This window comes from Melanostigma gelatinosum (genome assembly GCF_949748355.1).
Source record: "Melanostigma gelatinosum genome assembly, chromosome: 2".
Lineage (NCBI taxonomy): Eukaryota > Metazoa > Chordata > Actinopteri > Perciformes > Zoarcidae > Melanostigma > Melanostigma gelatinosum.
The window spans coordinates 10,501,714-10,516,072 of NC_136635.1; the positions used below are offsets into that span (position 1 = coordinate 10,501,714).

A 14,359-nucleotide genomic window follows, 5' to 3' on the forward strand; every position below is an offset into this window, starting at 1 on the left:
TTTACATTAAGTATAAAACAGGTTACCTGCATCTCGTGAGTTCAAGGGAAAATACAACTAAATTGTGGATGAAGTGTCTTTATTCTTTGATTTGAGGGTTGCTGTCTCATGAATGTGATTTGAAGTGAGCTCATGAATGAGATTTTGAAGTGCTTTCATTTTTAAATGCAACATCAGAATGTCTTGGTTCTGTCTGAGTGGCACCTTGAGGTGATCTGCTATTAACCTGTTGTGAAATTAATTTGCAACTATACACCATTTCCTCTAAAATCTCATCTGAAATTAGACAAATTGTCTCATGACAATTTGTCAGTTTGTACTTCATAAAATATCTTAATTGGTACAGTTAGCATGTTTGATTTTTGTTTGGATGTGGTCAGAAATGTTCACATACACATACAGATATTATTAATTTCATTAACTTTCCAGCAACCCTCAAATCAAAGAATAAAGACACAATTTAGTTGTATTTCCCTTTAACTCACAATATGCAGGTAACATGTTTTATACTTAATGTTAATTTCATTAATTTAATCTTATTTCCGCAAATGCAATTTGTATACGCTTAGTTGACATCTTATTTTGAAACCCGGATGCTGTCTCACGTTAATCTTTCTGCTAACTTTGCAAAGTCCTTCGCTCGCTCCCGATCTGTGCCGTTTGAATGCGTTTAGCGTGAATTTCAGCATATAGGTGCACTAAAATTCAAGTGTCTGCTGGGTTGACCAAAGGAATCCGTGTCTGCTGACTTGACCGCAGTGGGTAGGAGCAGGCGACCGGGGACGAGAAGCGACTGTGAGATAATTTAAACGTTTTCACACATTATCGCTGACCTATGACATACTTCTGTCTCATGATACATGCTGCTGTCCAGTGACTGCGTACGACCGTCGGGAATTGAACTAGTCTGCCCCGGACGTTTGACCGCTGACAGTGTCCCTACTGTTAGCCTTAGCTGTTAGCCTGCTAACTGCTAACGCTACCTAGCTAACATTAGCACGTCGGCCCGGTAGAGACATACCATAACAATTAGAGGACGCAGAATCCAAGCTGATAAATGTTCCGCTGTGGCGACTCTCAAAGAAGTAATTTAACCAAATAATAGATAATGTCTTGCTAGAATGTGGTTGGAAAGGTCTCAATGAGTTTAAGTTGAACTGTGGTAACGTTAGCTAGCAATGTTCTTGGTTTAACCAACTCTTTGAGAAACTGGTTGAAGGAGGAAGTAACACACGTCAGGTGAATGTTTTTAACGTTAACTGTCGTGACAGTTACAGTCACGTAACGTGCATTATAGCTCTAAATGATTAGACATTTCCTACTGGGGATTTGCTGTTGCATAACTCGCTGTTTTTAATTAACGTTAATGTCACGAATGATTCATTGCTGTTTGTGACACCAGCTTCCTGCAGAAAAGTTGTTATGTAACGTTAATGTATTACATTCAGGATATATATGAATGATATGCATGTTTCATAGTTGAAGGCTCCTGCTCTGGTTATGATGCAAATATAAGTAATACGTGGCTTTTATGAGTTAGTTAATGCAAGACAATAAGAAGATGTTTAGAGCAGTTTGTTGGTATTTATTTAAGATATCTGCACAGGTAAAGCTTAGATTTTTTTGGACATTGTAAAGAAGTGTCGAGGGACAGTGAGGACGACAGGATATGGGGAAGCACAGCCTTATTTAAAGATGACTGTGTGATAGGCTTGGGATAAGTGTCTGTATTATTGACACGCCATTAAATGTGTTGCTGCTGTATTCTGCTGTCTGTGCCAGTGAGAATGTCTCTGAATGAAGAGGGTTATGTGGTCCGGATCAGAGGACTACCGTGGTCCTGCACGCAGGAGGAGGTTGCCAGTTTCTTCTGTGGTGAGAATACACACGCATATCTTCACAGCTTGAGGCATGAACAGTGTTCGTAAGTGCAAGACAAGTTACATCTAAAACAATAAACGGCTGTATGCTTGGTGTTGAAATTGTGATCATTTTATTTCCCCTGGTGGTTGTCGGTCATAGTGAATGAATTTACAGAAAACTGCTTTCACCTGTACATTGTGTTTAGAAATGTAAACACAACATAAAGCATCGCAATTGCACCTGAATATGTTTTGATTGTGGGCGTGAAAGTTAAACTGTTATTTCAAAATCTAAATAAGTTGCACTGTAGCAGAGTTATGCAACAGAAATCTGACATTTAACTCATTTTTTTTTTATTGGTCGCATGAGTGTAAGTGACATTTGACTTGTGACTGCGTCCAAGAGTCTTCTCTCCCTCTAACAACTTGTCTTGTGGTCAATGTATTAGTTTAGGAATCCTTTTAAGGGGATCTCAATCAATCGTACTACCTTTTTACAGACTGTGACATCGTTGGCAAAGTAAACGGAGTGTGCTTTACCTACTCTAAAGAAGGCCGTCCCAGTGGAGAGGCATTTATTGAGCTGAAAATGTCAGATGATTTCAAGAATGCCCTCGCCAAGGACCGTAAATACATGGGACACCGATACATAGAGGGTAAGCAATACAGCCGATATCAACAGACTGATGGACCAGTGAGTGTTTACCTTTGTCGTCTAACGCTTTGAACAATTGCTGCATTGTGAGAGGATACTCTGTTGCTGACATCTCATTAGTTTACTGTGGAGATGTTGTTGCCTGTGCGTTTTTTTTCCATGCTTTTTGAAGTTTTCTTCAAATAGACCTTTGATAAGCTTTAAACTAAAAGTTGTTTATTGTAATTGTCCCCTCAGATCTTGATTTGTGTGTGTCCATTTGTCTCTGACTTAGTGTTCAAGTCAAATCGTAGTGAAATGGACTGGGTGCTAAAACGTAGCGGCCCTGCTGACTACGACAGCTGCAGCGGCTGCATGCTGCGACTTCGAGGCCTTCCGTTTGGCTGCAGCAAGGAGGAGATTGTTCAGTTCTTCTCAGGTAAACACATGTTTAAACTTTTGTAATTATTATTGAATTATATTCATATTACACCGTTTATATTAATCGGAGGACTATTTTTTTCACAGACCTGCTGTAGTTTTTTGACTGTGGACACCACAGTGTAAGGGTACTGACAACATTACAGCTCGCTTTAAAATATGCAAAAGAGCATCTTATCCTTCAGTGCAAGAAAAACAAATAAGACAAAACCACGAAAATAATTGTGAAATGCATGTAGGCGTTGCATATATTTCACTTATCTCTCGGTCCATGTTTATGTATATCTCTGTCACATGACATGTTTCAGAAGGCTTCATTAAATAAGGCCAAGCCAAAGAAATGTGCCACATCCAAAGGCCCAAGTAGAACCTAAAGCCACATTACGTACAATGTCTATCTGACTGTAGCGTCTTTAATGTAATTCTGTCATGTTTGCACAAAAGTGGAACAACGACCATGTTCACATTCACAGGCTCTTTCTTTATATTACGAAAAGTGACTTTGTTTGTATTATGAACAATTCCTACTGGAGCTGCACTTTGAACAGTGGTTTCCTCTTTGCTGATCAACCCCACAACAACACACCACAACTTAAGCATTCACCAAAATTAGCTTTGACAGATTTGCCATCTTTGGATTTCTCTCACATTGGTTTTAAATTGATTCATAGTCAGTCAATGTACGTTTGTTCTTGTAGTATAGTCATAGGCTTCGTGTCAATATAGCAACTTCAACTTTTCTTCAAATGTTCCCAAAGAGAGAGAGCGTATGCGGCTGCTTAGAGAAAAAGCGCTGCACTCAGCATCTTTTTTCAGAGCGATCTGACTTTTTTGTGTGGCTGCTCTGAGTGCTTCTAGTTGAAGGCCCTGCCAGCGCTTTAATGCCCGAAAAAAAAGTGCTATATGGACACTCAGCCAACTATGTTTACGAATCTGTCCTCATTATGAATTGTTAGTGTGCCTCTTACCATGTTAGTGTTATATTTACACTTTATTTAGCATGCATATTCTATATGACCGTGATAGCATGCCCTCTAAAGGGGTTAAAGGTGGTTTGGGCTGGTTTGGCTGAGGGGAGACGGTCCTCTAAGATAATCACTACTGAAGAATTATTATCGGCCAGTGTCATTCAACACTAACAAGTAATGATTTTGCCTGACCTGAATTCAGTTGTGTATACGACAATATGTTAGTCTGCATCCACTTAATTTTCTAGTTTCTGTATGTTAATCCTGATAGCTCAAGTGATGCAGTGGGTGTTGTTCTTTCTATTCCATACATCTATCAGTCTACCTACCGACCTATGTATTTATGTGTGCTTGGGTTGAAGGGTTGAGAATCGTGCCAAATGGGATTACTCTGCCAGTGGACTACCAGGGGAGGAGCACAGGGGAAGCCTTCGTGCAGTTTGCCTCAAAGGAGATAGCAGAACAGGCTCTGGGGAAACACAAGGAAAGAATAGGGCACAGGTGGGACAGATGGGAAAGGGACGGGCTGGACTGGGTTTGGCTTCTACTGCAGTATTTAATGGGTGGTCATATTATAGTATTTATGGTGTTAATGGGATGGCTTCTGTTATGGTCGAATGATAAGCATGGGTTGGTGTGCTAGAATGATTATGGTAAAACAATGATAAAATGGGTAAATGAATTGGGTGGGTCATGTGATATTCATTAAAATGATACTGTGACATGTTGACTAATGGGATGATGTATCTAATCTGTAAATTAAAGCTGGTGTGAGTATTTTATGCCATAGACACTTTTGCTGTTGGTTGTCTGAGACCTGGGAGCAACATTTGGGTGTATTAGATCATTTTATTGGCACTTCCTTTGTATCCTTTCATACATTTATTTTACAGATAATTTACTGTGGAAAAGGTGGTTAAGCATAGTGGTCAGTCAAGGTAGCCTCTACCATTAAAGCATCAAACTTCTTTCTGCAGTTTTTAATCATTAAAATGATCAGTGCAACACCTCAGAGCCCTGTAAGGATTTCCTTTATTGTGAGTAACAAGAGGTGAGGTTGGTGTAGAAATGCTTCGCTACAGCCATAAGCCCGGCTAATGATGATATTTTGTTGAGGTTGTTCAGTCATCCAGACCCTCAGCTCCAGGTTAAAACTACTATTTAGAACATTTGTCTTTAGTATGTTTATCTTCTCTCTCTGTAAATCATCTATGTATGTAACCTGAGCGAAGCCATTTCTGCTCCTTAACCCTCTCCTCTGCCCCCCTCCACCTCATGGGCATTTCATGTTGCAGGTATATAGAGATTTTTAAGAGCAGTCGCAACGAGATCAGAGCCTACTACGAGCTGCCCAGGCGGGGGATGGGAGGCCAGAGACCGGGGCCCTATGATAGACCCATGATGGGGGGACCCAGGGGAGGGTATTATGGGCCCGGGCCTGTCCGCGACGGGGCTCTAATGGACACCATGAGGAGTGGAGGGGGCTATGGAGGAGGTAAGCAGGGTTCTGTATGTGTGCATACAGGTATGTTTATGTTTAGAAAAGGTATATCGGTCCGTGCTCGTCGAACAAAACAATTCAATCATGCAGAAGCCTGTGTTTGGTTCACTATAGGACTCTGAGCAGTAAAGCAATATTTGTGAGTGTCGAATTGCTCGTTGAGCTCAGGGAAGTGAAGAAGAGTTCAGATGAAACATTGGTTTTTCTGCAGACCCCTGATCCACGGCCTGTAAAGGCCCCCTGCTGTCGGCATGCTTGAGTCAGTCTGCAGAGCCCTGAAGCCTTGCCCCCGCTGCTAGCTGAGCACAGTATTGTTAATTCTAAGTTTACTAACATTGAATATGTCTCAAGTCCAAATTGCACCCACTTCGAGGCTGCACGTCCTTGAGTCCCCAGCAATACACCCGCCGAGTGTGACGTAGATCGGATGTGCTGTTCTTGAGATATGTGAAGTTTCACACATACACAGACAGAGGAGGATTTATATTTAGATGATGCTGCTACAGCGCCAGCTATTGGCCAAATGCCACCAAATTTGTCAAGATCACTCGGACATCATAACTACACATGTCCACCAAATGTCATTTTGTCCTTTTTCTAAACCAGCAGAAAACTAGTTTATTATTCAGTTGGCTTGTTGTTGAGTTCTGTCATCTGTGCTGTAAGAGAACGAGACCTGCTTCAATTGATTTGTGGTCGTCTGTGTCCAGGTTACAGTGACTTCGACGGCTACAATGGTTTCAACAACTACCGTTTTGGCAACGGCCTGTTTGATGAGCGAGTGAGAGGAGAGAGGGGAGGAAGAGGTAAAGTCTTAGCTTGTAGTCTCTCACGCATTCAATGACAATTTACACATTTAATAAGAAACATACGTATTTACTTTAAACGTATTCACAGTATTTTTTTCTTCCTCAGTTGTTTTATTTCATTAATGTTGTCGTGTATCAACTTGCTTCACTCTCCACCATTACTAAAGGTTTCATTGGTAATCTGTGGATGTGTTTGTGTGTTTTGGCTCAGGGGTGGGAGGCCACGGCTACGGTGGTCAAAGTGACGTTTGCTCCGGCTTCCACGGCGGCCATTTTGTCCACATGAGGGGTTTACCTTTCCGTGCCACAGAGGGAGACATCGCCAAAGTAAGATCCCGTGCACTCACTAAGACCAGTTACTTTAGTTATTTCTCTTGAAATAAGCATCAGAAGGTTTTGAAATTTTGTAAAAACAATGAATTCAGTTTCCTCCAAAACAAGATCATAGAAGGTATTAAATTGAACTTACAAATGTAAATATTGTTGTAGGCAGTGATGTTATAAAAGTTTTTGTATTTTTTGTCTATTTTGTCTTGAGAAGTTCTACACTTGTATATATGTTTCTACTGGTTTTCCATCATACTTACACACTGCAGATTGTATGATTGTAAAACGGGTATATATTTGCTCTCAATGTTGTTTTAAAAGGTCTTAAGCAGCGTCAAATTTAACTTGGTCAACACCAGATTCAAGACTGGCTCATAATTTAGATCCACAATGTCTCTGTGGCTGTTCTCTATAGATGTCGTGTTCATACCGTATAATGCTGTTGTTCAGGAAGCCCAATACGCTATCTTTACAAACATATAAATATATTCAGTTCAATTGATTTGTACAGCCCAAAATCACAAATTTGGATCTAATATAGAAATAATAAAAGCAGTAACGGTAGCAGAAATAGAAGTGTGACTAATGATGATCATCCTATTGGTAGTGAATGTGTTTCTTTGTTCTTGTAGTTCTTCTCTCCGTTGAGTCCACTGAGGGTCCACATTGATGTGGCTCCGAGCGGAAAGTCGACTGGAGAAGCCGACGTGGAGTTCCGCTCCCATGAAGACGCTGTAGCAGCCATGTCCAAAGACAAGAACCACATGCGTATGTCCTCCCGTCTTACTCTTCAACTGGTTGCTTCTTATGTTGGTTCTTGTGACACCACTTTGTCACAGGAGCAGAGTGGATCAGTTGTATCTACAGACAAATGAATAAGCTCAACAGGGTTTAATATGGTTGACTTTGAGTTTTGCAAAGGTTCATTTTTAAAGCCCATTAAGATTAAATATGATCCTGGTATTTTTGTTATGACACTATTTTATCAGATTGTAGTTAAACTAGGAAATGAAGCAGCTGAATTTAAGGTCAACAGCAGAAGAAACACGAGTTTTTCGATTTGAATGATGGCTTGATGTTTCCTCCACAGAGCATCGGTACATTGAGCTGTTTCTTAACTCAACAACCAACACAGCAGCAGAAATGAGTGAGTTCCCGTTCACAATTATGTTAAATAAAGTATAAATACAAGTTGGGTGTTAGTTCTTTTTCTGAGAAATGACTTCCTCCTCTTTACGCTGACCTCTCTTTTTAAAACCATCGCAGGTCGTAGCGGCGGCGGTGGTTACTACGGTAACTCTGGAGGAGGCGGAGGCTCGCGGAGCGGCGGGCTGCGATACTCTTACTGATGATGTCATCGAACTTTTACGATCCATCTCGGCGTTTGTGTCGCGTCTATTCAGGCCACATTTACTCGATTGCTTTTTCTGAGCAAAGGAGCTGATCTGAAGTCAGTCACTTGTTTTGTAACTGTGGTTATTTTTATCGTGGGGTTATTATTATATTATTTATATTATATTATTGTACTGAAACTTAAATTCAGAATAGAGAACAGACCAGACCTTAACAAGCGCTATTATTACACCATTCCTTAAAGCATACGAAGAAAAAGATAATCTACAATATTAAGATGTAGGTGCTGAACATTTAACGGGTCATAGGAGATTTCTTGTTTATCTTATATTTTAATACATTTTAAACTATATTACAATATATATTATATTGTAATATAGTTTTTCAGGATTCACACACAAAAGTACATTTTCTCCAGTGATTTTATTGAGAGGCATCAGATCGTTTTTTCCAGAGTTTTGAATGGCATTTAAACGGAGGTAACTGTATGAGTTTGTTTTTATGACCATAAGGGAACACGCTTACATTTGTTTCACATGTCACTGTTGGCAGGATATGTCCTCAGTGCAGATGAGACATTTTGATGAGATTTGATGAAGGAGAAAAGAATAATTTTGTGGCACTGTCGAGGCCGAGCACGGTGACTTTGAATCTAATCAGTTGATGATTCTGCGTTCAGGTGAATGATGCTCTTTAGGAAGGTGGAGCAGTGAAAAGCTATGTCAAAACATTACAAGTGTCTCTAGGTTAGAAATTCTGATTTAAAAAGATTACATCTTGGTTTATTCTGATTTAAACTTATTTTGAGCAGAACGTGTGACCTTCCTGCAGTTCAGATCAGCTTTCTTGTTTTGAAAAGTTTGACAAATGTTGAGCCAGTGAGTTTTTTATGAATGTTTTCACAGTTCATTACAGAATTTAAAACTAAGTTTAATATTATATTCCACTCTAAAGAGTGGAAGTAAAATAAAGTCTATATTTGAGCTGTAAGATACTGTAACTTATGCAGCTGTTGTACATTTTGCAGAATAAATTTTATATTTCAGTCTTTTTGTCTCCCAACTCTGAAATCATTTTTGAAGAGGTATTTGTATCACGGTTGGGAATAAGTTAATATAAAAGCAATAATTAAATAAATAGGATAGTATTTTATAAAGCTTTTGGAAATAATTCTTCCATAATTTCACACAAGTCATTATATAGCGTTCCAAAAAAAGTCATGGTATAGTATATTAGTCATAATATAGTATTCCATAAAATATGTAGTGTAGTTTGCCATAAAAATGTTAGTCTGTCATTAAAAAAATCAAAGTCTAGTATGACAAAAAATCCTAAAGGTCATACTTCGCTATAAGTCATTGTATAGCATGTCATTAAAATGGTATAGTGTCCGTCATGAAATATTCATAGTATATTATGTCATTCAAAATGTCATAAAATAAGTCACAGTATAGCAGCCATTAATGTGTCATAGTATGTCATAGAAATGTCTTAAAAAGGTCAAGTATAGTATTTCCTAAAAAATAAGCGTGTCATTAAAATCATCCAAATCAACAAATTGTAGGATGCAATGAAAATGTAAAAAAAGTCATAGTATGATATGCCATTTTACCTTTAGGAGACTGAGAGCAGCCTCAGAGATGAGCGACACTGGACTTTGGTTGGAGTGTACAAAATAAACCAGTTTTATTTGTTTCTTACATAAAAAGTAGGTTAGCGGTTACATTAACCTACTACATGTAGGTACTACATGTACATTTTTTGCATCAATCCAAGGTTACTTCAATTACTTATCTTAAACAATTCTAATCTTAAGAGTATATAAGATTATACATGAATCAATTTATGAAAAATCATCAAATGAACACTGTGCAAAAATGTGTTGGTCACTTTAATGCTTTAGTCACAAACTGTTTTGTCAACTTTGTCCAGGAGGTTACAAAAAGTATCTTAACAATATTACCCAACCATTGTTAAAACTAACAGTACTAAACTCCCTGCCAACCTGAGGAGGCGTCACCTTAAACAAAGCATGGATCTCTCAGAGCGATCAAGGTTTATTGTGTCACTAATCGCAAGTATTGAATAAAGATAGGATAAAAAGCACCGGAGTTCTTCCCCTGTGTTATGTGCCATGTGGTGTGTCAGATTTACCTTTTGTATACAAACAGAACCACTAAAGCCGGTTGTCACTTGTATGAGTAATCATGTGTAACGTCAGCGATGTCTTGTGCCGAAATCTTACATCACAAACTGAGCAACTGAAAGGTTTCTCTCCTGTGTGGATTCTCATGTGTGTCTGTAAATTTGAACGACTGCAAAAAGACTTCTCACAGAGTGAGCAGCTGAAAGGTTTTTCTCCTGTGTGGATTCTCCTGTGTGACTGTAAATTTCCCAACTGGTTAAAACATTTCTTACAGACTGAGCAGCTGAAAGGTTTTTCTCCTGTGTGGATTCTCATGTGTGTCTGTAAAGCTGTACAACTGCTAAACGACTTCTTACAGACTGAGCAGCTGAACGGTTTCTCTACTGTGTGGATTTGCACGTGTGTCTGTAAAGCTGAACGACTGCAAAAAGACTTCTCACAGAGTGAGCAGCTGAAAGGTTTTTCTCCTGTGTGGAGTCTCATGTGTGTCTGTAAATTTCCCAACTGGTTAAAAGATTTCTTACAGATTGAGCAGCTGAAAGGTTTTTCTCCTGTGTGGATTCTCATGTGCATCTGTAAAGCTGTACGACTGCAAAACGACTTTTCACAGAGTGAGCAGCTGAAAGGTTTATCTACTGTGTGGAGTCTCGTGCGTTTCGTCAGATCTCCACTCGTGCCAGTTGTTTTCTCACACTCAGAGGATCTAAAACGTTTCTCACCAGCACTACATCTTGAATCCCTGACAGAAACTTCATCAGGTTTCAAAGAGTTTAAACCTGACTGAGGTTTTCTGGTCTTCTTCCAATCATCACTGTTATCATTGTCAGAAGAGTCTCCAGTCTTCTCATCAGTATCTGGTCCTTGATGTCTATCTGGATCTGAGTTCCTGTCTGGTTCTGGTCCTCCACAGTCCTCTCCATCAGCTTCTGTCTCCAGCTGTTCAGTTAGTCTTTCATGAAGCTGTGAGGACTGCGCTTCCTCTTCATCATCTTCACTCTTCATAGGAGTGCATGAGAACTTGACATCAGCCTCCTCCAGTCCTTGAAGCTGCTCTCCCTCCTGACTGGTCCAGAGTTTCTCCTGTTCCTCTTTAATGTGTGGGGGTTCTGGGTCCTCCTGTTCTTTAATATGTGGGGGTTCTGGGTCCTCCTGTTCTTCTTTAATGTGTGGGGGTTCTGGGTCCTCCTGTTCTTCTTTAATGTGCGGGGGTTCTGGGTCCTTCTGGTCCAGACTGGAGCTCCACTCCTGCTGCTCAGGGGGAACCTCTTCTTTAACCACCAACAGCTGCTGGACGTCTGCAGGAAAACAGAAAACACACACACAGGGGTGTTACAAAGAAATGTTAGTATTGAGCAAAGCCTCCTGTCAGTCTCTTCACATATATTATTGTTATTAAAAGGTGATCTGTGCAACTTCGTTATTCAGGAAGTTTGTATCCAACAAGTAGCCATTTGTACTGCTCAGTACCCTTGAAGTAGCTCTCAGTTTCAAAAAGGTTGGTGACCCCTGGTCTAGAGACTGCTCCAGGAACCTACAGGTCAAGGTTGAAAAACAGTGTTTGATAACTGAGAGAAGAAACAAAGTGAACCAACCTGCTCTTTGTATCCGGACTACAGGGTTCAAAACAGCGTCCAGTAGTTTCCGTTGTCGCCCGTTCTCCTCTTTTGAACCAGAGAGTTCCTCCTCGTACTCTGCGATCGTTCTTTCAAACAGACCAAATATCTCTTCAACAGCCACAGTTAGTCGCTGGTTGACCAAAGATCTCAGCATTTGGACTCGAGACATTTTCACTAAACCACAGAAACTTTTCCTCCAGACAAACTCTGTTTGACAAACGGTTTGCTCACTCTGACCTGCGCTGAGTCAGCCTAGGTTACTTTCGGGTCCGTCCACCTCCTGCTAGCATGCTAACTTCATTTCTGATTTCCTTGCTCCGTAGGACACCACGAGACAATCCGGACGTTTTAAATGAAGCGAAACACCACAGAGTCCACTCAGTTCAAAGCATTTAGCATTTAGCATTTGGACTTTAGACATTTTCACCCAACCAACAGAAACTCCGTCAACACAAACTCCGTCAAAAACACAGTTTACTCTCCATTAAACTCTGACTAACGCCGTGTTGCTAACTTGCGCTGCATGCTTGCATGCTAAGCTAACTTCAATAGCTTTTGTAGGCTACCGGGAGATGAGTCAGAGGAAAAACATCCAGAAAAAAGGTGAACAGCTAAAAGTCCATTCAGACAGGTTTATCCAGATATACAGAGACTCTGGTCTACCAGTACTGATGGAGCTAACTGATACTTTATCAACACAAGTATACTCTGCTGTTTCTACTAACGTTAGGCGCCATGTTGTTAATGGAAGAACATCCGGGTTCGCTGAAACTTTGTGGGTAACCTTCAAAATAAAAGCCTTTAGAAGCTGTGTGTATTTCATTGCAGACTATCAAAATATACTTCATCATTGTCATCTTAAATTAGTGGTTCTTAACTTTGAAATTAAAGCTTCAAAACAATTTATAAAGACAGGTCCAACCATGGCCATATACCTGTTTTTTTTAGAAAAATAGAGCGGTTAAAAAAATGAGCGTTCTGTCTGTTAGGGGTTTTGTCCCACCCCCTTCAGACAATTTCAGATTTCCTTGATCTAAAAATGTGCATTTTAAGATGTTTAGAGAGCAACATTTTCAATAACTTCAAAGCCATGTCAGTGGGCAGTCGTATAAGAGATCTGTTATCAGTAAAACATGCGAATCAGGTTACTGCAATGAATGATTCAGACTACGTTCTGTAAATACAGAAGAGGCTAAAATGATCAAAACGTCAGCAAAATTAAAGTTGACAGTGTTTAATATATTCATACAGTAATATTATGTTATTACATTATAATTATACGATAGAACTGTTACAGAAGTGTTGGTGTTGTAAAATTGTAGCCCAGGGGAAGATATTCATCGTGCTAATAGGCTCCGAACTAATCAATATGGAGAATATAAAGGTTTTTAAAAAGTACATCACATTATCATATAAAATCAACATCAACTTATCACCAGATAAGATGGCTGCCTCTGTGTTGTTGCGAATTGTTTTGATTATTAATTCGGTCAAATTAATCTGATCAGCTTCTCTTAATTCTAAACCAACGCAATTAAACTAAGCCAGAGGCAAAGTCTTTTTGTGTGATCAACTTGATATCGGGCATTGTTTCTCCCTATAAACAGATACTGACGCTCGTTTTATCCCCTCTGTGTTTGTGTAGCTTACCAGTGCTCCAGTCGAGGCGGGGAGCTGGAACTAGAAGTGAGAGATGACGGAAGAATCAATATATCTGGACAGTCCGTCACTGTGCTGCAGGGAACAATCACACTGTAGCCACAGACACATGCACGCTAGGAGGGTTGGGGATGATGGGACAGTCATTATGTACCCACAAACAGGCGTTGTACCATATGATTTTAAAAACATTTCATAGAAATGAGTCAATTTAAACAAAGCATTATTGTCCAGACTGGGCAATCTAATAATGAAACATCACGAAGCATGACAACACACAACAGGATGTAAAAATACACCTCACACTTTAATGGTATTTGTATTTATTCTCATAACACAAAAATCTCGGTATTAACAAAATACAGACACAAAACATGTAAAATCAGAGGTTGTGTCGGTTTTCCAACATGCTCTAATAATTAAAAGAATAATCACCAGTTAAATTATCACAGATCATCAACATTAAATTACATTTTAGCAGAATAGATTTCCTCCTAACCTGTGGTTTCCTACATATTCCTTGAGTTTGAACTGGTTATCATACCAGGTAGCTTCCTTTATCATCCCGTCTCCATACAGCTTTAGCTTTTCTTGTATATTGTTGTACGCAAAAGGAAGTGAATCAAAAACTTGCTTTAGCTTTTTCTGTTACCAACAGTATAATGTTGTTAACTGAGGAATAAAGAGAAACTATTTATATACCGGTTTGTTGTTTCATTTCTGCACTGTTGTAGGTCAGTGCGGTCGATTCACAGATTAAAACAGAGTAATGTTGATGCATCAACATATATTTCAAGTATATGAAGTCCAGTTGAACCACTAAACAAGAAACTACAGCAATCACCTCACGGTTCATACATGTTCTTGAGGTTCGAGCTGGAACAAAAGATATTGATTAGGTCCTTTAAAACTAAATAAAAATGTGATTGTAATATTGTGATGTAGCTTCACGTTTAAGTGTAACGATTTTGTCCCTAAGACTGTGTTTTAGTGGACTGATAGACCTTCCTGAGCATATCTGACTGTTGTAGCTGAGTGACATG

General features: G+C 39.5%; 2 protein-coding genes across 3 annotated transcripts; one reads left to right on the forward strand and one right to left on the reverse strand.

The window, feature by feature from the left end:
• Positions 1-699: 699 nt before the first annotated feature.
• Positions 700-8,945, forward strand: hnrnph3 (heterogeneous nuclear ribonucleoprotein H3 (2H9)). 2 transcript variants are annotated; one of them, XM_079285298.1, is made up of 11 exons: positions 700-795; positions 1,783-1,875; positions 2,363-2,518; positions 2,792-2,935; positions 4,268-4,406; positions 5,201-5,400; positions 6,117-6,212; positions 6,427-6,542; positions 7,175-7,310; positions 7,633-7,689; positions 7,809-8,945. In XM_079285298.1, the coding sequence occupies exons 2-11, from the start codon at positions 1,788-1,790 to the stop codon at positions 7,889-7,891; spliced, it is 1,215 nt and encodes a 404-aa protein (XP_079141424.1). In that variant the 5' UTR covers positions 700-795; positions 1,783-1,787; the 3' UTR covers positions 7,892-8,945. The 2 variants fall into 2 exon arrangements, with proteins under 2 accessions (XP_079141424.1, XP_079141425.1); XM_079285299.1 differs by lacking the exon at positions 700-795 and adding an exon at positions 886-1,239.
• An 815-nt stretch (positions 8,946-9,760) lies between these two features.
• LOC306793360 (uncharacterized protein) lies at positions 9,761-12,309 on the reverse strand. Its single transcript, XM_079290955.1, has 2 exons — positions 11,634-12,309; positions 9,761-11,336 (listed from the first exon to the last, which is right to left on the reverse strand). Exons 1-2 carry the CDS (start codon positions 11,824-11,826, stop codon positions 10,072-10,074), a joined length of 1,458 nt encoding a protein of 485 aa, XP_079147081.1. The 5' UTR covers positions 11,827-12,309; the 3' UTR covers positions 9,761-10,071.
• Between the last annotated feature and the right edge of the window lie 2,050 nt (positions 12,310-14,359).